At 47.5% G+C, this 26091-nt stretch overlaps 1 protein-coding gene across 1 annotated transcript in view; it reads right to left on the bottom strand.

Moving 5' to 3' along the window:
* The window catches only part of LOC143983624 (uncharacterized), a 167492-nt gene extending 143915 nt beyond the window's left edge, over positions 1–23577 (bottom strand). The window contains exons 1-2 of the mRNA XM_077483587.1: positions 23311–23577; positions 18670–18730 (exon numbers count right to left, since the gene is read on the bottom strand). Of these exons, the coding sequence (XP_077339713.1) occupies positions 18670–18730; positions 23311–23511 (262 nt within the window). The 5' untranslated portion in view covers positions 23512–23577. The remainder of the gene's footprint in view (positions 1–18669; positions 18731–23310) is intronic.
* Positions 23578–26091: the final 2514 nt, after the last annotated feature.

Genomic DNA, 26091 nt, shown 5'->3' on the forward strand with positions numbered 1-26091 from the left:
CAAATCTGACCTGTCAAATAATCTGACAGTTGACAAATCTGACGGTCAACAAGATGGGGGGAGGCACTATCTGATGGGGGAGGCACTATCTGATGTGGAGGAGGCACTCTCTGATGTGGGGGGAGGCACTATCTGATGGGGGGACACTATCCCATGGGGGGAGGCACTATCTGATGGGGTAATATCTCATGGGGGAGGCACTATCTGATGTTGGGAGGCACTATCTGATGGGGGAGGCACTATCTGATGATGGGAGGCACTATCTGTTGGGGGAGGCACTATGTGATGGGGCACTACGTGATGGGGGAGTCACTATCTGATGGGGGCACTATCTGATGGGGCACTATCTGATGGGGGGCACTATCTGATGGGGGGAGGCACCATCTGATGGGGGGAGGCACCATCTGATGGGGGGAGGCACTATCTGATGGGGCACTATCTGAAGGGGGAGGCACTATCTGATGGGGCACTATGTGATGGGGAGGCACTATCTGATGGGGGGAGGCACTATGTGATGGGGCACTACGTGATGGGGAGGCACTATCTGATCTGATGGGGGGAGGCACCATCTGATGGGGGGAGGCACCATCTGATGGGGGAGGCACTATCTGATGGGGCACTATCTGATGGGGGACACTATCTGATGGGGGGAGGCGCTATCTGATGTGGTAGAGGAACTATCTGATGTGGGGGAGGCACTATCTGATGTGGGGGAGGCACTCTCTGATGGGGGGAGGCACTATCTGATGGGGGAAGGCACTATCTGATGGGGGGACACTATCCCATGGGGGGAGGCACTATCTGATGGGGTAATATCTGATGGGGGAGGCACTATCTGATGTTGGGAGGCACTATCTGATGGGGGAGGCAATGACAGTTGACAAATCGGTTGACAAATCTGACGGTTGACAAATCTGACGGTTGACAAATCTGACGGTTGACAAATCTGACCTGTCGAATAATCTGACGGTTGACAAATCTGACGGTTGACAAATCTGACCTGTCAAATAATGTGACGGTTGACAAATCTGACGGTTGACAAATCTGACCTGTCAAATAATGTGACAGTTGACAAATCTGACGGTTGACAAATCTGACCTGTCAAATAATGTGACGGTTGATAAATCGGTGGGGATTGCACTATCACATCAGATAGTGGGGAGGCACTATCTGATGTGGGGACACTATCCCATGGGGGGCGACACTATCCCATGGGGGGCGACACTATCCCATTTGGGAGTAACTATCTGATGGGGGAGGCACTATCTGATGGGGGGCACTATCTGATGGGGAGGCACTTTCTCATGTGGGAGAGGCATTATCTGATGGTGGGAGGCACTATCTGATGGGGGGAGGCACCATCTGATGGGGCACTATGTGATGGGGGAGGCACTATCTGATGGGGAGGCACTTTCTCATGTGGGAGAGGCATTATCTGATGGTGGGAGGCACTATCTGATGGGGGGAGGCACTATCTGATGGGGCACTATGTGATGGGGGAGGCACTATCTGATGGGGGGAGGCACTATCTGATGGGGGGAGGCACTATCTGATGGGGCACTATCTGATGGGGGGAGGCACTATCTGATGGGGCACTATGTGATGGGGGAGACACTATCTGATGGGGCACTATCTGATGGGGGAGGCACTATCTGATGGGGGGAGGCACTGACGGTTGACAAATCGGTTGACAAATCTGACGGTTGACAAATCGGTTGACAAATCTGATGGTTGACAAATCTGATGGTTGACAAATCTGATGGTTGACAAATCTGATGGTTGACAAATCTGACCTGTTGAATAATCTGACGGTTGACAAATCTGATGGTTGACAGATCTGACCTGTCAAATAATCTGATGGTTGACAAATCTGACGGTTGACAAATCTGACCTGTCAAATAATGTGATGGTTGACAAATCGGTTGACAAATCTGACGGTTGACAAATCGGTTGACAAATCTGACGGTTGAAAAATCGGTTGACAAATCTGACGGTTGACAAGTCTGACGGTTGACAAATCTGACAGTTGACAAATCTGACAGTTGACAAATCGGTTGACAAATTGGACGGTTGACAAATCGGTTGACAAATCGGACGGTTGACAAATCGGACCTGTCGAATAATCTGACGGTTGACAAATCTGACGGTTGACAAGATGGGGCACTATCTGATGGGGAAGCACTATCTGATGGGGGGAGGCACTATCTGATGGGGGGCACTATCTGATGGGGGAGGCACTATCTGATGGGGGAGGCACTATCTGATGGGGCACTATGTGATGGGGGAGGCACTATCTGATGGGGGAGGCACTATCTGATGTGGGGGGGCACTATCTGATGGGGGGAGGCACTTTCTGATGGGGCACGATCTGATGGGGGGAGGCACTATGTGATGGGGCACTACGTGATGGGGAGGCACTATCTGATCTGATGGGGGGAGGCACCATCTGATGGGGGTAGGCACCATCTGATGGGGGAGGCACTATCTGATGGGGCACTATCTGATGGGGGGAGACACTATCTGATGGGGGACACTATCTGATGGGGCACTATCTGATGGGGGGAGGCACTATCTGATGTGGGGGAGGAACTATCTGATGTGGGGGAGGCACTCTCTGATGGGGGAGGCACTTTCTGATGGGGGAAGGCACTATCTGATGGGGGACACTATCCCATGGGTGGAGGCACTATCTGATGGGGTAATATCTGATGGGGGAGGCACTATCTGATGTTGGGAGGCACTATCTGATGGGGGGAGGCACTATCTGATGATGGGAGGCACTATCTGATGATGGGAGGCACTATCTGATGATGGGAGACACTATCTGTTGGGGGAGGCACTATGTGATGGGGCACTACGTGATGGGGGAGGCACTATCTGATGGGGGGCACTATCTGATAGGGGGAGGCACTATCTGATGGGGCACTATCTGATGGGGGGAGGCACTATCTGATGGGGGGAGGCACCATCTGATGGGGGAGGCACGATCTGATGGGGCACTATCTGATGGGGGAGGCACTATCTGATGGGGCACTATGTGATGGGGGAGGCACTATCTGATGGGGGAGGCACTATCTGATGGGGGACACTATCTGATGGGGCACTATCTGATGGGGCACTATCTGATGGGGGGGAGGCACTATCTGATGTGGGGGAGGCACTATCTGATGGGGGGAAACTATCCCATGGGGGAGGCACTATCTGATGGGGGGAGGCACTATCTGATGGGGGGAGGCACTATCTGATGATGGGAGGCACTATCTGATGATGGGAGGCACTATCTGATTATGGGAGGCACTATCTGATGGGGGGAGGCACTATCTGATGGGGGAGGCACTATCTGTTGGGGGAGGCACTATGTGATGGGGCACTACGTGATGGGGAGGCACTATCTGATGGGGGGGCACTATCTGATGGGGGGAGGCACCATCTGATGGGGGAGGCACCATCTGATGGGGGGAGGCACTATCTGATGGGGCACTATGTGATGGGGAGGCACTATCTGATGGGGGGAGGCACTATCTGATGGGGGAGGCACTATCTGATGGGGGGACACTATCCCATGAGGGGCGACACTATCCCATGGGGGGGCGACACTATCCCATTGGGGAGGAACTATCTGATGGGGGAGGCACTATCTGATGGGGAGGCACTATCTGATGTGGGGGAGGCACTATCTGATGGCGGGAGGCACTATCTGATGGGGGGAGGCACTATTTGATGGCGGGAGGCACTATTTGATGGCGGGAGGCACTATCTGATGGGGCACTATCTGATGGGGCACTATCTGATGGGGGGAGGCACTATCTGATGGGGCAATATCTGATGTTGGGAGGCACTATCTGATGGGGAGGCACTATCTGATGGGGGGCACTATCTGATGGGGGGCACTATCTGATGTGGGGGAGGCACTATCTGATGGCGGGAGGCACTATCTGATGGGGCACTATCTGATGGGGGAGGCACTATCTGATGGGGGAGGCACTATCTGATGGGGCACTATCTGATGGGGAGGCAAGATCTGATGGGGGAGGCACTGACGGTTGACAAATCGGTTGACAAATCTGACGGTTGACAAATCTGACCTGTCAATTAATGTGACGGTTGACAAATCTGACCTGTCAAATAATGTGACGGTTGACAAATCGGTTGACAAATCTGACGGTTGACAAATCGGTTGACAAATCTGACGGTTGACAAATCTGATGGTTGACAAATCGGTTGACAAATCTGACGGTTGACAAATCTGACCTGCCGAATAATCTGACGGTTGACAAATCTGACGGTTGAGAAATCGGTTGACAAATCTGACGGTTGACAAATCGGTTGACAAATCTGACGGTTGACAAATCTGATGGTTGACAAATCTGACCTGTCGAATAATCTGACGGTTGACAAATCTGACGGTTGACAAATCTGACGGTTGACAAATCTGACGGTTGACAAATCTGACCTATTGAATAATCTGACGGTTGACAAATCTGATGGTTGACAAATCTGACGGTTGACAAATCTGACGGTTGACAAATCTGACGGTTGACAAATCTGACGGTTGACAAATCTGACGGTTGACAAATCTGATGGATGACAAATCTGATGGTTGACAATTCTGACCTGTCGAATAATCTGACGGTTGACAAATCTGACGGGTGACAAATCTGACCTGTCAAATAATGTGACGGTTGACAATTCTGACGGTTGACAAAACGGTTGACAAATCTGACGGTTGACAAATCTGACCTGTCAAATAATCTGACAGTTGACAAATCTGACGGTCAACAAGATGGGGGGAGGCACTATCTGATGGGGGAGGCACTATCTGATGTGGGGGAGGCACTCTCTGATGTGGGGGGAGGCACTATCTGATGGGGGGACACTATCCCATGGGGGGAGGCACTATCTGATGGGGTAATATCTGATGGGGGAGGCACTATCTGATGTTGGGAGGCACTATCTGATGGGGGAGGCACTATCTGATGATGGGAGGCACTATCTGTTGGGGGAGGCACTATGTGATGGGGCACTACGTGATGGGGCACTATCTGATGGGGGGAGGCACCATCTGATGGGGGGAGGCACCATCTGATGGGGGGAGGCACTATCTGATGGGGCACTATCTGAAGGGGGAGGCACTATCTGATGGGGCACTATGTGATGGGGGAGGCACTATCTGATGGGGGGAGGCAATATGTGATGGGGCACTACGTGATGGGGAGGCACTATCTGATCTGATGGGGGGAGGCACCATCTGATGGGGGGAGGCACCATCTGATGGGGGAGGCACTATCTGATGGGGCACTATCTGATGGGGGACACTATCTGATGGGGTACTATCTGATGGGGGGAGGCGCTATCTGATGTGGTAGAGGAACTATCTGATGTGGGGGAGGCACTATCTGATGTGGGGGAGGCACTCTCTGATGGGGGGAGGCACTATCTGATGGGGGAAGGCATTATCTGATGGGGGGACACTATCCCATGGGGGGAGGCACTATCTGATGGGGTAATATCTGATGGGGGAGGCACTATCTGATGTTGGGAGGCACTATCTGATGTTGGGAGGCACTATCTGATGTTGGGAGGCACTATCTGATGTTGGGAGGCACTATCTGATGTTGGGAGGCACTATCTGATGGGGGAGGCACTATCTGATGGGGGAGGCACTATCTGATGGGGGAGGCACTATCTGATGATGGGAGGCACTATCTGATGGGGGGCACTATCTGATGGGGGGAGGCACTATCTGATGGGGGGAGGCACTATCTGATGGGGCACTATCTGATGGGGGGAGGCACTATCTGATGGGGCACTATCTGATGGGGGAGGCACTATCTGATGGGGCACTATGTGATGGGGGAGGCACTATCTGATGGGGGAGGCACTATCTGATGGGGGAGGCACTATCTGATGGGGGGACACTATCTGATGGGGCACTATCTGATGGGGGGAGGCACTATCTGATGGGGGGGAGGCACTATCTGATGGGGGGAAACTATCCCATGGGGGAGGCACTATCTGATGGGGGAGGCACTATCTGAAGGGGTAATATCTGATGGGGGGCACTATCTGATGGGAGGAGGCACTATCTGATGGGGGAGGCACTATCTGATGTGGGGGAGGCACTATCTGATGGGGGGACACTATCCCATGGGGGAGGCACTATCTGATAGGGGGGAGGCACTATCTGATGGGGTAATATCTGATGGGGGGAGGGACTATATGATGGGGAGGGATTATCTGATGGGGGAGGCACTATCTGATGGGGGAGGCACTATCTGATGGGGGAGGCACTATCTGATGGTGGGGCACTATCTGATGGGGGAGGCACTATCTGATGGGGCACTATCTGATGGGGAGGCACTATCTGATGTGGGGGAGGCACTATCTGATGTGGGGGAGGCACTATCTGATGTGGGGGAGGCACTTTCTGATGTGGGGGAGGCACTTTCTGATGTGGGGAGGCACTATCTGATGGGGGGAGGCACTATCTGATGGGGGACACTATACCATGGGGGGGCGACACTATCCCATGAGGGGGCGACACTATCCCATGAGGGGGCGACACTATCCCATGAGGGGGCGACACTATCCCATGAGGGGGCGACACTATCCCATGGGGGGAGGCACTATCTGATGGGGGGAGGCACTATCTGATGGGGCACTATCTGATGGGGGGAGGCACTATCTGATGGGGGGGAGGCACTATCTGATGGGGGGAGGCACTATCTGATGGGGCACTATCTGATGGGGGGAGGCACTATCTGATGGGGCACTATCTGATGTGGGGGGGGAGGCACTATCTGATGGGGGGACACTATTCCATGGGGGGAGGCACTATCTGATAGGGGGGAGGCACAATCTGATGGGGGGAGGCACTATCTGATGGGAGGAGGCACTATCTGATGGGAGGAGGCACTATCTGATGGGGGGAGGCACTATCTGATGGGGGGAGGCACTATCTGATGGGGGGAGGCACTATCTGATGGGGGGAGGCACTATCTGATGGGGGACACTATACCATGGGGGGGGCGACACTATCACATGAGGGGGCGACACTATCCCATGAGGGGGCGACACTATCCCATGAGGGGGCGACACTATCCCATGAGGGGGCGACACTATCCCATGAGGGGGAGGCACTATCTGATGGGGCACTATCTGATGGGGGGAGGCACTATCTGATGGGGGGGAGGCACTATCTGATGGGGGGGAGGCACTATCTGATGGGGGGGAGGCACTATCTGATGGGGCACTATCTGATGGGGGGAGGCACTATCTGATGGGGCTCTATCTGATGGGGGGAGGCACTATCTGATGGGGGGAGGCAATATCTGATGGGGCACTATGTGATGAGGGGAGGCACTATCTGATGGGGGGAGGCACTATCTGATGGGGCACTATCTGATGGGGGGAGGCACTATCTGATGGGGCACTATCTGATGGGGCACTATTTGATGGGGGGAGGCACTATCTGATGGGGGGAGGCACTATCTGATGGGGGGAGGCACTATCTGATGGGGGGGCACTATCTGATGGGGGGGAGGCACTATCTGATGGGGGGCACTATCTGATGGGGCAGGAGTTGACCAAGCTGGAGCGACTCTGTATAACAAACAACCCGAAAGGAATTGTATCAAGGATGTACAGATTGTTGATGACCTTGGGAGAGCTGAAGATCCCGCCATACATTAAAAAATGGAAAAAGGAATTAGGAACACAGAGAGATAAGGACACAATAAGTAAAATAATGAGACTAACACATAGTTCGGCAATACAGCTGAGATGAATTATAAGTGCATCACTAGATGGTATAACACCCCGGATAAGACGGTGAAATACCAGCAGGGAAGAGTGTTGGCGAGGCTTTAAAACCACAGGAACAATAGCACATCTATGGTGGGGATGCCCAAAAATCAAAATCTATTGGGGAAAGATCCTACAAAAAATAAGAGAAATAACTAAAAGAAGTGTGAAGACAGACCCTTGGATTGTACTATTTCATGGTACTAAGTGCGATATAAAACAGTATCAAGAAACTATAATCCCACATCTCCTTATTGCAGCGAAAAAATTAATCCCTAAAAATTGGCAGGAAATAGAAACTTCATCGATGTGGGAATGGGTAAATGCAGTCGAAGAGACATACAAGATGGAAAAGTTGAGTAGTGGAGATGATAATGAAAGAGAAGCAGTAATAAAAAAATGGAAATGTTGGAAAGATTTTAAGAAAGATTGGAGTTATGCAGAATACTTAAGACCATAAACAGAATCCATACGGGAGGAGGATAAGAGGAGAGGGAAAAATACTGACATATAACTAGGGAAAGGGTGGGGGTTGGGGATTGGGAATAATAATAAAGTGTTATGATGAATAAAAGAATTGTATTTTATAAGAAAAAGATATTTATTGATTTTGCGGGAAAAAAAAACACATACATATACGATAAGCTACAATGATGTAAATACGTAAGGAGACAATGTTGAACGGAAAGTTGATTTACGTCTCACTAGAGAATTCGCTGATGTGGCAAAAAATAAAAATAAAAAAAAGTGTCCATCTGCACTATGTAGCGTGGATGGAGGAATCAGTTTTTTTTTTGTTCGGTTGGCAGGCCGAAATACAAAAAACTATATTTGTATGGCCAGTGTAACGTGTTTGTAACCTTCTTAAAAAAACTGTCACTTCCAGAGGGCTTTTTTACAGCATTAACACACATCATACAGTACATATTTGTGTACGAAACCTCTAAATAGAGTTTTTTAGAGATCTTCAGGCAGGTCACATGACTCCCGGCTGCTCTCCAACTCCGATGTTTGTGCAACAGGGGGAGGGGCCAAGATCTCCCTCTGATGTCAGCCGGGAGGTCATATGATTGCTGTGTTGGCCACTTAGCCCCCGCTGTAGCCCTTAGATGGGGAGGAGAGGTCCAGGAGTCACATGACCAGCCTGAAGAGCTCTAAAATCTGTATTTAGAGGCTTTGTTTTCCACGTATTTGTACACTGCGTGTTATGGCTGCATAAATAGGGGGGTGGCAGTGTCATTTTTTCAGATTTGAGATGGGGCTGAGACGGCTCACAGACACACAGCTGACAGGCATTAAGGAGGGAGTGGGGAGAAATGACAGAGGCACGTAAACTGGCCAGTTTACGGGGGGGGCAGAACCAGGCAGGATCAGCCAGGTATTTCAGGTCATACATGGGGCCAAATTACACAGCACAAGCACCGTATTACATGCTTTAAAGCAAGCATGTCCAAAGGCCCATTGTGGCCCATGTTCTGGTTTAATACAGCCCCCCTGGTAATTTGGCTATATATATCTTTTGTGGCCCCCAAAGATAAATACCATATTTATAAGCGCTGCCTCAGAGGGAACAGGGAGGGGGCGAGATGAGTGTCGTCAGATTACATACAAGAGAATCGCCTGTTTACTTGGTGGTGTCTGTAATAGAAAGTCCCATCTCCTGCTGGCATTGGACGACTGTTCTGTCTATCATAGGAGGCGGGACTTTGTATTAAAGAGGCTGCCGAGTAAACAGGAGTCTCATGTATGTAATCTGTTGGCGCTCGTCCCACCCGAGGCTGCAGATGGGCATCGATCAGGCTGCATTCATGGCAATGGTGAGGCTGCATTCATGGCAATGGTGAGGCTGCATTCATGGCAATGGTGAGGCTGCATTCATGGCAATGGCGAGCCTGTATTCATGGCAATGGATAGCCTGCATTCATGGCAATGGATAGCCTGCATTCATGGCAATGGATAGCCTGCATTCATGGCAATGGCGAGCCTGCATTCATGGCAATGGCGAGCCTGCATTCATGGTAATGTTGGGGCTGCAGATGGGCACCGATTAGGCTGAATTGATGGGCACTGACGCTTATTTTGCTTCACAGTTCTCTATTTAAAAATTATGTTTTTTCCTGAAACTTCCCTCTTAAAGTGAAGGTGCGTTTTTATATGCCAAAAAATACGGTATATCCAAATAACATGCCCAAGCTCATCCTTAGTCCTGAGCAGCGATCAGGGATTAATTGGGGCCACAAAAGATATATATCCAAATAACACGCCCAAGCTCACACACGGCCACAATGGCAAGAGAATTCCTGCTGGGCAGTGTATTAGTTACTCGGATGAACACACCTAGACTGAATTTTAATGGTTCAAAGTATGTCAGGCAAAATGGTCGCATGTTCATTTCATCTAATCTGGCCCTCTTTGAAAAAAAAGTTTGGACACCCCTGCTTTAAAGGAACAGGATCCATTTTTTTTTTTATTTTTTTTTTAGGGTTGCAAACACTTGCAAGAACAAATGAGTGTGAGGTTTCAAAAGTCTTTACTATCATTTCAGTTCAAAAGTTTCCTTTGCGACATAGAAACTTGAGCTCATGAATTATAATATATCATGTGATTCTCTTGAGGAAGTTAGCTTACAATACAGTTATGATAAATAAGGACGGGTTTTGCGGAAACTGGCTACGTTATCTCTCATCTCCTTTATCTGTCTAGCTACTGTATATACACACTACTTAAAGTGTATGTCAAAACAAAAAACAAAAAAACATATTTAGTATGTCTCTGTTCTGCATGTAAATTTGCCATACTTGATCCCTTTAAACACACTGCAAGTACAGAAAAATAACGGATGATGTGCCAGAAATCTAGTGTGTTCATACCTCCCTCTTTGATATGACAACACAATGGGGGTTATTTACAAAAGGCAAATCCACTTTGCACTGCAAGTGCACTTGGAGTCACTGTAGATCCGAGGGGGGCATGCAGGGAAAATAAAAAACAGCATTTTAGCTTGCACATGATTGGATGATAAAATCAGCAGAGCTTCCCCTCATTCCAGATCTACCCCTCAGATCTACAGTGACTGCACTTCCATTGCACTTGCAGTGCAAAGTGGATTTGCCTTTCATAAATAACCCCCAATGTATTTTCATCTCAGAATGTTATAAATCTTGTTGTCACTTGTTGTCAGCCCTGCCTACCTAATTTCTGATGGTTTACTTAGAACACAGACCTCTCCTCATCTTCCGCAGCCTGTTCCCCAATCTCCTTAACCTTTTTTGCACTAATACAACATATAAAAACAAACAAAAAAAGCATTCAATTACATATTTTTGCAGATTTAGGCTCCTTTCACATAGGGCGGATCAGTGATGATCCACCCGTGGATATCCGCTTGCACACCGGGGATCGCCAGAGCGATCTCCGTTGAGCAGGCAGATGACAGACCTGTCACACACTGCGCAGGGATGGACCTGTCACATCGGCGCTCTCCCCTATGGGAGATCGGGTGACGACGGACCGCAGTGTCCAGCGTCACGCATCCGATCCGATGACGGATGGAAAAATAGCTTTTTCCTCCGTCACACTTTTTCGGATCGGAGTGGCTCGGATGTCAGTGGAAATGTCATGCTGACATCCGACTCCACATAGAGCTCTATGGAGCATCCGTTCAGGTCCGCCTGAAAAACCGTCAGGCGGACCTGAACGGATTGTCCGTGTGAAAGGACCCTAAGCCCTTGTACACACAGTCGGAGAATCCGTCGGAATGCGTCCTATCGGACCGTGTTGTCGGATAATCCGACTGTGTGTGGTATGCATAGGACTGATTCCGTCGGAATATCCGTCGGACCCAATTTTCCAACTTGTTGGAAATATTTCCCGACCAACTGGGCCGATCGGACATACTCCGATCATGTGTAGAGAATTTTGATCGGACCAAGTGCCACGCATGCTCAGATCAAATTCCTACATCAAAGCTATTGGCTACTAGCCTGAATGTAGTCCCATCGTAACGAAATTACGTCATCACGTTCTGAAAGATCGGATTTTTAGACAACTTTGTCCGACCGTGTGTATGCAACAGTTTCGGACAAGATCCAACGGACAAAATCCGACGGATTTGGTTGTCGAAATCTCCGACCGTGTGTACAGGGGCTTAGGCTTCATGTACACTGCTGCTGGTAAACAGATGTTTAGGAGCAGTTGGGCTTTTTTTTCAGCTGCCCCTGAACTCTCTTCTATGTTATCTTATCAGTACATGTAGGGTTGTTTATAGTCGTTTCTAGGCGGTTGAGTTTAGAAGCATTTTTAGGGACGCAAAAAAATGCGTTCAGGACGGATGTTCAAACAGTTGAAACACCAAATACATGTAACAGCTTGTAAAAGCGCGTAAACGTGGTAACACGCATATCGTTTACAGGAGTTTTTCATTTTTGGTCATTTGAAAAAAAAAAAAACATTTACACAAAAAAAATGTGAAAAATGCTTCTAAACGCAAACGTGGCAAAACTGACATTTTAAACGTCGGTTACTATCTGTCAAGTTAAATCGTTCAGGAGAGGTTTTACAAACGTCCCGTGTACATGAAGCCTTAGGAGCAGTTGGGCTTTTCAGCTGCCCCTGAACTCTCCTCTTTGTTATCTTATCAGTACATGTACACAGGGTCATTTATAGTCATTTCTAGGCAGTTGAGTTTGGAAGCATTTTTGGAAAGCAAAAAAAATGCGTTCAGGACGGATGTTCAGAGGCATTTGAAATGCCAAATGCATTCTATGCATGAAGGTAAAAAACCTCTGTGCAGCAGCCCCCCAATGCATCCTTGTGCCACCTCTTGATCCATGAGTCATGCCGCTCCCGAGACTTGCACTCCTGATTGGCTTTTGGCAGCAGCGGGAGCCATTGGATACTGCTGCTGTCAATCACAGCCAGTGAGTCAGTCAGGAGACGGAAGGGGCAGAGCCACACTGCAGCTCCATGTGTGAACAGGGCCGGACTGGCCTACCGGGATACCGGGAGATTTCCCGGCAGGCCGCCTGCCCTGGGGCTGTTTTTAGTTGCGGGTGCATTTCTCTCCTCTCTACTGCGGATCACAGAGCTGGCTGGCAGTGGCTCTGTGTTCGGCGGCCGCTCTGTAACATGGCCCGCCCCCTCAGACCGGCTTGTGTGATAGTAGATAGAATCAACTTTCCGCCTATCACACGAGCCGGTCTGAGGGGGCGGGGCCATGTTACAGAGTGGCCCGCCGAACACAGAGCCACTGCCAGCCAGCACTGTGATCTATAAGAGGAGATGCTGCAGGTACAGCCCGCCCTGTGTGCCACATTGCCTGGATAGGAGGATCGGGGGGGGCTGTCCCCCTGTTCTACCCCCCAGCGCCCTCCCCCCTGTTCTACCCCCCAGTGCCCTCCCCCCTGTTCCCCCCCAGCGCTCTGCACTCTCCCCCTGTTCTTCCCCCCCCCCAGTGCTCTCCACTCCCCCCCAGTGCTCTCCACCTGTTCCCCCCCAGCACTCTGCACTCTCCCCCCTGTTCTTCCCCCCCCAGTGCTCTCCCCCCCTGTTCTTCCCCCTCAGTGCTCTCCTTCCATTCTCCCCCACTCCCCCCAGTGCTCTCCTCTCCCCTCAGTGCTCTCCACTCCCCCCAGTACTCTCCTCCTGTTCTTCCCCTCCCCCATGCTCTCCACTCCCCCAGTGCCCCTTCCCCCCCCCCAGTGCTCTCCAGCTCTCCCCATCACTCTCCAGCCCCCCATTTTCCCCAACCCTGTTCTTTCTGGCCCCCTGGTGCACTCCAGCCCCCCCAGTGCTCTCTACCCCCCCCCCGTGCTCTCCACCCCTGTTCTTTTTGGCTCCCCCCAGCACTCTCCACTCCCCACCCCTGTACTCTCCACTCCCCCCTGCATTTTGCCCCCACCCATGTGCTCTCCAGTCCCCTGTGCTTTCCACCTCTGTTCTTTCTGGCCCCCACTGGTGCTCTCAATCTCCCCCCATTGCTCTCCACCCCACCTGCTCTTTGTACCCCCCCCAGTACTCTCCAGCCCCCGTGCTTTCCACCCCTGTTTTTCTGCCCCCCCCCCCAGTGCTCTTCATCACCCCACACTCTTAGCCCCCTCCCCAGTGCTCTCAGCCTACCATTCTCTCCACCCCTGTTCTTTTTGGCCCCCCAGTGCTCTCAAGTCCCCCCCCAGCGCTCTCTGCTCCCCACCCCTGTGATCTCCACTCCCCCCTGCTCTTTGAGGATGGCTGAAGGTGCAGGTGGCCAGGGACCACTTCATCTCACAGCAAACAGATCCTCTGGAAGGAGCACCGTCCCCGTCCAAAACAAGAACAGAGCCTGCCTGCTGCTGGCCGTAATGGCTATCCTGTTGGCATGCAAGGTACTGTACTGTGCATCAACAACACACTTTCCCACAGACAGGGACTGCAGACTGGGACATGGGGCACAGGAGGGGCTGCAATGATGGGCACAGTGAGGCCGCATTGGTGGGCACAGTGAGGCCGCATTGAGCTCTTGTATCATGTCTGCAGTCTCTGACCATTTCCTGTATCATGTCTGCAGTCTGAGGGAGTCTGGAATTTGAATATATATATATATATATATAAGCCCTATGTGATTTCATATCTATATATAATACTCTTCATTAGTGATGGCCGAACGGTTCGCCCGGTGGTCGTTTCGCGGCGAATTTCAGTCGTTCGCGGTCCGCTCGTTTCGCGGACTATTGGCGTCGTTCGCCCCAGCGGACTTACGTGTTTAATGTGTAAAAGAACTTTGACCTGTGATGACACATCCATCATGGGGTACAGGACAGCCAATTGAGACATGACAGCACATAGACACTTGGACATTCCCCCTAACTTATAAATACACCCGATCCGGCGGCCATTTTACATTCTTTCTTCTGTCACTGTAGGGAAAGTTTGCTGTTTGGAGTAGGGACAGATAAACCACTAGCTATTTGGTACACAAAAGTTCTTTTCAGGACTGGTATAGGTGTTAGGCGTATATAGGTTTGCTGTGCTACTGTTTGTTGCAGCAGCCTGAGTGTCTTTTGTCAGTTTAGAGAAAGGGACAGAGCGCTGTCTGCTGCTATTTTAGGGACAGCCAGATTAGTCATCATCATCATCATCATCATTAGCTGTTACTATCAGGTCCACAAAAGAGCTATTCCAGTAACCAGTAATTGTTCCAGTGTCCTCTGTTTTGCCAGTTTGTATAGGGAAAGGAAGGAAGCAGTTTGTTAGGCAGTGAGGGTCAGTTTAAAGAGTTGCTGTTACTATTAGTTCCACAAAGGTTCTTTTCAGGACTGGTATCAGTGGTACGGTAATAGGCTTGTACACGTATAATATTCTTTCTTCCAAATATAGAAAGAATATTATACTTGACTGCTGCCCATCTGCTGCAGTCTGCTAATCAGTCACAACTCACTTGTTCCACAAAGCTCTTTATCAGGACTGGTAACTTGGTCTATGTAGGGTGCTACAGTACATAGGGTTGAGTGCGGTACAGTCTGCTGTTCTGTTGTGGACCGCTATCGGTCCACAATAGATAGGGTTGAGGTACACCACTGCTGACCGCTGCCCTATACTGCAGCAGTCCTTCAGCAGTATAGGGACTGACGTACAGTCTGCTAATCAGTCACACACAATCCAACTTGGTCCTCAAAGGTCCTTATAAGGACTGGTAACTTGGTGAAGGGTGCTACAGTACATAGGGTTGAGTGAGGTACAGTCTGCTGTTCTGTAAGGACCGCTATCGGTCCACAATAGATAGGGTTGAGGTGCACCACTGCTGACCGCTGCCCTATACTGCAGCAGTCCTTCATTGGTATAGGGACTGACGTACAGTCTGCTAATCACTCACACACAACCTACTTGGTCCACAAAAGTCCTTATAAGGACTGGTAACTTGGTCTGTCTAGGGTGCTACAGTACATAGGGTTGAGTGAGGTACAGTCTGCTATCACACCATCCCTGTGCTGTGCTGACTTCCTCCTGGGGGTTCTTATTATGAGGGGATCACACCATCCCTGTGCTGTGCTGAGTTTCTCCTGGGCCTGCTTATTATGAGGGGATCACACCATCCCTGTGCTGTGCTGACTTCCTCCTGGGGCTGCTTACGGTGCTGCTGTCAGTGCTGTATATCACGGTGCTGGTGTGAGTGCTTAATGTCACGCTTCTGATGTCAGTGCTCTGTCACGGTGCTGCTGTCAGTGCTGTATATCACGGTGCTGATGTCAGTGCTGTATGTCACGCTTCTGATGTCAGTGCTCTCTGTCATGGTGCTGCTGTTAGTGCTGTATATCACGGTGTTGCTGTCAATGCTGTATGTCACGGTGCTGGTGTTAATGCTTTATGTCACGCTGCTGATGTCAGTTCCCTCTATCACGGTGCTATTGTCAGATGCCTCTATCACGGTGCATGTGTCATTGCTGTATGTCACGCTGCTGGTGATCATCTCCTGCACCCTCTTCTTTGCCTACCCTGGTCCCTGACCTTCTGTCTCCTCCATTGCCTTCATGCGCTCCACAGTCCTGAATTGTCAGAACAATTTCCCATATAAAAAAAGAATGCTTGTAGTTATTGATCCCAAATTCACCTCATACATGTGTTATATCATTGGCCATGTGGTGGGACTATGTTTGCCCAGCTAATAATTATCCTGTGGCTGCAAATTCGACCTAAAGGTTTGAAACGTTCGCCTCCCATTGAAGTCAATGGGGCCCGCCGCGAACGTTCAGTTTCGCGAACGGTCGGCCTCGTTCGCGGTCCGCGTTCGCGAAACGTCGTCCATCACTACTGTTCATCAAATGTGCTTTAAAAATGTATGGTTTTCCCTTTCGTGAACAAGAAAATAATGACATTATGCTGTTGGGCTGGGATAATAATGCTGTGGGGCTGGTATGACATTTTTTCCAGGGCTGGTTTTTATTCCCAGTCCGGCCCTGTGTGTGAATAGACACACAGTGCTGCTGATCGTGAGCGCGCCTGCTTGGGTGCCCCCATTGCAAGCTGCTTGCTGTGGGGGCACCAGAGAAGAGGAAGAGCCGGGCTCTGTGCAAAACCACTGCCAAGAGCATGTAAGTATAAGTATATAATGTTTGTTATTTAAAAAGAAAGAAAAAAAAACTTTAAAATCACTTTAATAAACTTGTGAAACTGAACAAACACAGTTTCTGAGGATTATTTCTGCTACCACTGACACCAATGTTGAGGGTTATTTCTTCTACCACTGACACCAATGTTGAGAGTTACTTCTGCTGCTACTGACACCAATGCTGAGGGTTATTTCTTCTACCAGTCACACCAATGTTGAGGGTTACTTCTGCTTCTACTGACACCAATGCTGATGGTTATTTTTGCTGCCACTGACACTAAGACCCCTTTCACACCGAGGGCGTTTTGCAGGCGCTATAGCGTTAGAAATAGAGCCTGTAATCCGCCCTCAAACTGCGGCTCCTTTGTCTTCAGTGTGAAAGCCCGAGGGCTTTCACACTGGAGCGTTGAGCCTGCCAGCAGCTTCTTTGGAGCAGTGAAGGAGCGGTGTGTTTACCGCTCTGCCACCGCTGCTCCCCATTGAAATTAATGGGGCAGTGCTGTATTACCGTCGGCAAAACGCCGCTATTGCGGCATATTGCGGGCAGTTTTAACCCTCTCTCGGCCGCTAGCGGTGGGTAAAAGTGCCCCGCTAGCGGCCGAAATGAGATGCGAATCTGACGGTAAAACGCCGCTAAAAATAGTGGTGTTTTACCGCCGACGCTATGGGCGCAGCAGTGTGAAAGGGGTCTAATGCAGAGGGTTATTCTTACTGCAGCTGACACCAATGTTGAGGGTTATTCTTGCTGCTCCTAACCTCAATGATGAGGGGTTTTTTTCTTCTGCCACTGACACCATTACTGAAGGTTATAATTACTGCCTCTTCTCTAAGATCAACACTACTTCCCAGAAACCCTTGCACAGCTGTGTCTGTGCCAGTTCTTCATTATCATGAAGTCTGTTGTTTGAGAGAGATACAAGAGAGTACAAATGAAGAACGGAGCTTCCAGGAAAGGGGTCGTCCCTGTTATATGCATATCTTTTCCTGGTTTATCATGCTGAGTATGGCCTTTGTCTGATATTTTTTTAAATGGAAATTGGAAAAAATTAGGTAAATTAAGCCTCGTACACATCACTAGTACACACCACGAAAAAAACCTGACAGCTCAGGTCAGAGCCGCTGTACTAAAAATCCAGTGTTAGTACAGCGATCTCCCCTGCTATGCTATTGTGTTCTGGCAGCCCCCCCCCCCACACACACACACAAGAACACTTCAAGCCAATGGCTGAGAGCGCTAACCTGGGATCGGTCGGCAGACTTTTTTTGTGGGCATGACCCTTTGACATAAGCTGGCGGCTTCTGTCGTATTGGCTGCCATACAAACGGGCAACTGTCAGATGGTTTTTATTGAACCAGCCTGTGTGTATTAGGCTTTAAATGTGGCACCAACCCAACTTCACTTGTGGGTACAAAATGAGGCCCTTGGGCAATTGTACGTTTGACACCACTATTACAGGTAATTCATTACAAGTGATTTATCCAGGCCTTGTTAATATGGATGAATACTAACCTCACGTAAATTGCAGGTAACTGTCTCATAAGATTTGTCAAAACACCTTTCCTGTTCTTTCAGGGTTGATTTACATCTATGCATTGTGTCAACACACATTGTATGCATTAAGGCAAATAACATGTATAGTTATTTTTGTGGACCATCTGATTTTTGGTGCGGTTTAGTGTGTTGGAAGCCCAATATTTGAATGGGACCCTTAAAGATTTATATAGTACAAAAAAATAATAGCAGCAAACATTATATAATGTAACCTTATTTTCCAGTACTATACCTCCTTCCAGGGCTTGTAGCACAGAGTCATTAACAGGAAAATCGACTGTGTCTTCAGACCCCTACAAAATAAGAAAAAAAAAATACATATTACAAAAAATAGTGCTTTCACATTAGTAATCATACAGAGAGCATCATTGCAATCAGCATGTTTAGTCAAAAATTAGTGATGACATGGAAAATTATGTTTATTGGTTTGGGCTTCCTAATGGCTAATTGTCCTGAAGGAACGCTGATCTGCACTACAAAGTAGTATTCTGTATTAAATTAATTTAAAGTGGAAATACACTGCATCTGAGCACCACAAACCAAACACCTCATTTAAAATGGTATTAAACCCAAACTAAAATTGTATTATATTGAAGCTTACCAATCATTAAAGTGGGGTGCCCCTAAAAAAAAATTAAAAAAAATAAAAAAAATAATATTTTTTTTTTTAAAAGTCAGCAGCTATAAATACTGCAGCTGCTGACTTTTAATAATCGGACACTTACCTGTCCCAGGGTCCAGCGGTGCGGGGGAACGAAGCCCCTCCCCCTTGTTCCCCGCTCCGCTCGTGGCGCCGTCATTCGCACTGTGGGCACCCGGCTGTGGCTTCACAGCCAGGCACCCACTGTGCAGGTCCCAGATGACTGTGCGGCATGAGGGGAAGTGATGTCACCAGCCTGGGCAACAGGTATTTAGAGGTGAGTAAAACATATTTTTTTTCCAATTATTTTTTTTAAGATTTTTAATCACTTTTTTTATTTTTTGGTGGCAACACCACTTTAAGTGTGGTGGCTGCATTCGTTTTCTTTTTGTTTGGGCCTTTTTCCTCTTTTTTCACCTGCCGATCTGACCAGTAACACATCTCCTGTATTAGAATGACCCACTCTAGATGAAAGAGCATAGGGGGGCAGCAGACAGCACAACTGTCAGTCTGGGGGGAGGGCAGTGTTAAATGCACTAGCAGACTTAATTACACTAACAAACTTCAACACACACTTTATAATCAGCTACAGCAAAAGGTTTTTTATTTTTGGGATAAAAGTTTTACATAAATAAATAAAACCTGATTATTTTAAACACCCCTGCCAGTGTGAAATGGTTTGTCTCATCCATGTAAACTGATACATTCTGCATTAGAGCTTGTGCTTTTCAAAAACAATAGCTTTACTGGCTGGATCACCATTTGAAAATAGAAAAAAAAATAAAAAAGCAAGCTGCAATAAAAATAAATGTTTACTTTTGGCTTCAATTAATTTTGAAAATTCTAAGCAAACTCACTTAATCCATGTCCCCATGCTTTCTTTTGCTGAGAAATCACTTAAAAAAAAAAAACCCTAGCATTTCTGGCCGTGTCCTTCTTGAGTAAACCCAGATGATTCATGCAGTGTGTACTTCCTGGAATATATCTGCCCTGAGCTCAGGCATGCAAGCAGGAGGGTGTGCTTAGCCGAGCCCCTCCTGCCCCCCTGAAGACTCCTGGGATGTATAACATCATTTGTCTAGACCTGGAAACCAGGAAGTAACTTAAGAAATGTAATTTTTTTTAAATATGATATACTTTCTTATTTATTTACTAATGATAGCAGCATAAGGCCTCATGCACACGGACGTTTTTACAGCCGCTTTTTTGAGCGTTTTTTGCAGCTTAAAAAGGCCTGTCCATGTTAGTCTATGGCTTCATGCCCACCTAGGTGTTTTTGAGCTGCAAATGGCATAGGCGTTTTTAAGCTGTAAAAAAAACCCAGGACCAGTGCGTTCCGTGGCGCGGAGCTAGAGCTGTAAAAACGCAAATCGCTGGAAAACGCGCAAAAACGCGCACAAACGCGCAAAAACGCGCATAAACACGCAACATATTTTCTTTGTTTTCTGAGTGTTATAGCCAAGAGATGTGTTTCTTTAAAAACGCTACTTAACGCTAACGCTAAAAAACGCGCAAAAACGCGCAAAAAGGCCAATGCAAAACGCGGTAAAAATCACATTTTTAACGCCGATTTTTCCAGGTGTCGGAGCTAGCTTTGCAGCCAGTTTTTTAAAACGTCCGTGTGCATGAGCACTAAGGATTAAATATAATCAATGTTGATTGAGAGAGTGAATTTCTTCTTTAAGTGCATGTTTACTTAAAGTAGTTGTAAAGCCTAAACATTTTTTAACTTAATGCATTCCTTGGGTTTGTCTTTTGGGGGGGTGGCAAACAACCCCCCACCCGGGCAGCCGGTGCTTAACCGATCATTATATATCCCTGTATGTTGCAGTCGTTCAGGTGCTTATCTAATCGTTTCTTGAAACCTATCAATGCCCCCCGCTGAGACCACTGCCTGTGGAAGAGAATTCCATATCCTTGCCACTCTTACAGTAAAGAACCCTCTACGTAGTTTAAGGTTAAACCTCTTTTCTTCTCATTTTAATGAGTGGCCATGAGTCTTGTTAAACTCCCTTCTGCAAATTTTTTTTATCCCTATTGTGGGGTCACTAGTATGGCATTTGTATATTGAAATCACATCCCCTCTCAAGTGTCTCTTCTCCAGAATTCAGTGCTTGCAACCTTTCCTCATAACTAATATCTTCCAGACCCATTATTAGCTTTGTTGCCCTTCTTTGTACTCGCTCCATTTCCAGTACATCCTTCCTGAGGACTGGTGCCCAGAACTGGACCACATACTCTAGGTGCGGCCGGACCAGAGTCTTGTAGATTGGGAGAATAATCGTTTTATCTCTGGAGTTGATCCCCATTTTAATGCATGCCAATATTCTGTTTGCTTTGTTAGCAGCAGCTTGGCATTGCATGCCATTGCTGAGCCTATCATCTACTAGATCCTTTTCCATCCTAGATTCCCCCAAAGGTTCTCCCCCCAGTGTATAGATTGAGCCTTAGTATGAAATATGAATGCAATCAGCGGGTGTGTTAAGTGACTGAGGAGGTGGTGGCCAAAACCATTTTTTAACTAAATATTAGCTTTTAATACTTTAATAAATATTTTACTTTACTTTCTCACTATCTGTGCTTTTGTGCAGGTAGTCATTTAGATCGGGTCCCTCAGCAGTCTATACTCAGCTACTCTTTGCTCTCCTGCCGCATCTGCCACTTCCAGAAGTTCCAGGCAGGGCCGGGATAAGGGGTGGGCAGGAGGGATGGCTGCCCTGGGCACTGTGGTATCATGTGAGGTGGGGGGGCACCACAAGGAGGTTGGGGGGAGGGGATAAGAATTATTATAGGAGGGGAAATGTGGGGAGGTATGCTACAAAAAGGAAAAATGTTGGGGGGAGGGAGATGATTGCGGGTATTTGTGCTAGGAGGGGAAATCTGGGGGAGATTTGTGCTAGGATGGGGGATTGGAGAGAATTAATGTTGGAAGGAGGTGGGGGGGAGAGGATTTATGCTCAGATTGGAAAATTTGAGGAGTAGAGGATTTGTACTGTAGGGGTGAATATTTTTGGGGGTGGGGGAGTGGATTTGTGCTGGGGGCATATGGGGAATGAGAGGATTTGAGCTGGGGGGGGGGGCAAAGATCAGTGCTAGGGGATTTCAGTAGGAGGCGGATTTGTATTGGGAGGAGGGGGGATTTATAGTTAGTTATAAGCATGTAGATTAGTGCTTGATTTTTATTTTTTCTGGGGGGGGGGGGATTTTGCTGACACATAATTCTCATACATCTTAGGGGGGGGCACAATTTGGCATTTTCGCCCTGGGCTGTAGATGACCTTGTCCCGGCACTGGTTCCAGGTATGGAGGAACACGAAACCTACCCCATGGGACAGCACTGGTGCCTGGTGATTGGCACAGTGCTTCACATGAGGGTGGTGAGACAGTCAGCTCACAGTGGCTAAGCAGAACGGTAGGAGAGCAAATGTACTGACTGCTTTAGTTAAGTCATTGCCTAAATGTTCTAACACCTGTCAAGCATGAAATTAGATATGGTTTCTTCGCAGTCAGAGAAAACCTGCTAGACCAGCTCCAACACAGACATATTCACAAAGTGAATATAAAAACAGGCATTAATCATAAAACGTGTTTTGTAGCTACAGCACAAATAAATGCAAAAGCATGAATCAATCCTCTAAAACTGCACAAATGAAAAGGATCGGGCCACCCAAAAGTGGTTTTACTTTCATCTGCGATCCAGAACATTTTACTTTCTCTTTATGAAAAAACAAAAACAAAAAAAAAATGCATTAAAAAAAAAAAACAGCCAAGCCCCGCCATAGAGATCTGACTCTCAGAAAAAAAAAAAAAAAAACATTTTAAATATAAGTTTAAAACACAAGGATCTGCCAGAACTGGAAATAATCAGTTTTGGGCAAACGGATCCTTTAACAAGCTATAATGCTATGTCTATGGTAACATGATTACACGTTGGAGTTGAACTGTAAACAACTCAAGGGGGGTTATTTACGAAAGGAAAATCCACTTTGCACTGCAAGCGCACTTAGAAGTAAAGTCGCTGTAGATCCGAGGGGGACATGCAAGGAAAATAAAAAACAGCATTTTAGCTTGCATATGATTGGACGATAAAATCAGCAGCGCTTCCACTCATTTCAGATCTACCCCTTAGATTTAGGGCGACTGCACTTCCAAGTGCACTTGTAGTGCAAAGTGGATTTGCTTTTCGTAAATAACCCCCAAGGTGTTTGCTGCTTTCATTGGAAGTTTACTTACCATGTCCCGTCTTGCACTTCCTTCACCTTTCACAGATGTCTTCTTACATTCTTCATATGTGATATGTTTTGGCTCTAACTTCTCAGAATCCATCAGGCCACCGATAACACACTTCATCCAAACATACAGAGAGTGAATACAGTGCACCGACCAGCCGAAGACCCGAAAAAGGGAACTTTTAATGCTATAATTAGAAGACATAACTAAACTGCTGACGGCTGTACACGTCCCACAACTGTGCTGCTTTCGTTTCACTGTTCAGAAATGTGCTGTGTCACTGACCAGTAGATGGCGTCAGGAAAAAATAATAATAATAATATTATTAATACATTGTATTTATAGGCGCCTTTCAGAACACCATTAGGTCATTTTACACAAATAACAACAAAGCAAAAAAGTAAATAAAAAATAAATAAAAATGACATAACCATTAAAAAACAAAAACAAGAAGAAGACCTGAGAGTGTGGGAGGGTCTGTTGCAGTGTTGCCAACCTGCTAGATTGAAATTTACTGACACAACACTCAAAATTTACTGGCACAGCCAAGTTTTTACCAGCATTTCCAAAAGTTACAAAATGACAGTTTTAAGTGCAAATTTCAGTATTTAGGCTACAAACAAGTACAATATGCAATTAGCAATATGAAGGTAGATATTATGACAAAAAAACCCCACATTTCTTACTTTATTTTGGATATAGTAAGTAAGTAAAAACACAAAAGATGCCGTGCTAAAATTACATGTGAAAAAACTTAAACTGAAAACATATGAGAAAACTAAGGCAGAGTCTCATTAAGATACCAGCATAGATTAAAGGGGTTGTAAAGGTAAATGTTTTTTCACCTTAATGCATTCTATGCATTAAGGTGAAAAAACATCTCACACTGCCGGCGCCCCCAGTCCCCCCGTTTTACTTACCTGACCCCTTGAAAATCCCGCGCTCGCCCCCGCCGTCCTCTTCGCCGCTCAGCCTGGCCGCTGATTGGCTGGAGTGGATGGATTGAAAACAGCGCAGCCATTGGCTCGCGCTGCTGTCAATCACATCCAATGACGCGGCGCGCCGGGGGGCGGGGCCTTGTGATACAGCGAGCGGCTATAGCCGCCGGCTGTATCACGGGAGCGCGCCCACAGTGCTTCTCACCAATGCGAGGGAGCTCGCATTAACGTGAGAAGCACCTGCGGGAGGAAGCAGAGACAGCCGCCGAGGGACCCCAGAAGAGAAGGTTCGGGGCCACTCTGTGCAAAACGAGCTGCACAGTGGAGGTAAGTATGACTTGTTTGTTATTTTAAAAAAATAAAAATTTTTACTTTACAACCCCTTTAATGGTAAATTATCATGTAAACCATAATCATGTGAGCAATGATGGAAAGGCAAAACATGTAAAAAAAAAAATGCTTTACAAGTGAAATATATGAAGAAAAAAAGTCCCATTAGATTTCCAGTCCATGAATTATCAAGAAAATGACACCCATCCGTGAAAATACAGGAAAAAAAAGATATCCTCCGTGTGACTTCACACCCAAGGTGAGTAAAGTAATCTGCTTACCAGATGGCGATGACTGCTATTACAGCAGTCTCGCCCAGCGCAGGGAACTCGGTCTCCCCAAAACCCAAGACACAGTACCGGAACAGCAACTATAAGCCGGTAAATCTCGGAAACATAAAACGTGAAACTTCCAGTGCAGTACGTAGATAAAAGGTAATTTATCAAGAACCAAAAAGGAATTGCACTTACAATATTGTAGTCAAACATAAGCGGTAAGATGTAGCATGAAAACAGGTCTACTGTGCTTCGCTTCCTAAGTCCGTTTGTTAGTCCATCCAAAAACGTAATGACGTTGCAGGCGTTTCATCACGATAGGACATCGTCTGTGGATTTCTAACACAGTTTCGGCCTTTTGGCTTTTGTTTTTTCCTATAGTAAGTAAGTAACTCAGGGACAGGACTAAGGAGGGCAAGAAATTAGAATGGGCAGATACACACACATGAAATTGACTCTCATAGTAACACTGTGTAACACAGCAGCATAGCTCACTGACACGACAAGTCCCCTCCTGAGTCACAATGTCAGTCTCTCTCCACGCCAGGTGGTCCCTTCAGTCCAAACAGCACTGACAGTCCCGCTCCCGGCTTGCCTTGTTACCGCCCTGCACACGAAGCTCCATGCTGCTCCACTTGGCTCCTTTGCACCATGACATCACATGACACGCTCAGGCACCACCTCCACCAGGCCCAACCACTGCCCAAACACACTCTAGTAGGCACTCGGATGATCTTGGCCCACTCTGGACTGGAACTGTGCATGCGTCACAGCCATATTCTTTACTGGCAAACATGTCCTCTTACTGGCATTTACTGGCAGGAGGAAAGTGCCAATTTTTTTACTGGCCAGTAAAAATACTGATGTTGGCAACACTGGTCTGTTGACATACAAGAGTTCAGAAAAGTATGGAGGAGTGAGGCATATAAGATGCTATAGAGGTCTCAGTTCTTTAGGATACACAATAAACCCTTAATGACCAGGGTCAAAACAAACCTTAACGCTCAAGCCCAATTTTGACCTGTTTTAATATACCTGTACATATAATTGTACAACTACTTGGTGTATCCAGATTGATTATAACTTTTTTTTCAGGCTTTCATTTGGTGGTAAATGTTAATGAATATTTCCTGATTTTGTTTTATTATGAAAGGAAACTGGCCCAAAATAGCAAAAAATAAAAAATAATCATTTTTAAAATTTAGCTACGGATTTGTTAGCCATTACCATGTACCACTATT

This window comes from Lithobates pipiens, unplaced genomic scaffold (genome assembly GCF_037356315.1).
Source record: "Lithobates pipiens isolate NorthernLeopardFrog02 unplaced genomic scaffold, aLitPip1_a1.2 Scaffold_1, whole genome shotgun sequence".
NCBI lineage: Eukaryota > Metazoa > Chordata > Amphibia > Anura > Ranidae > Lithobates > Lithobates pipiens.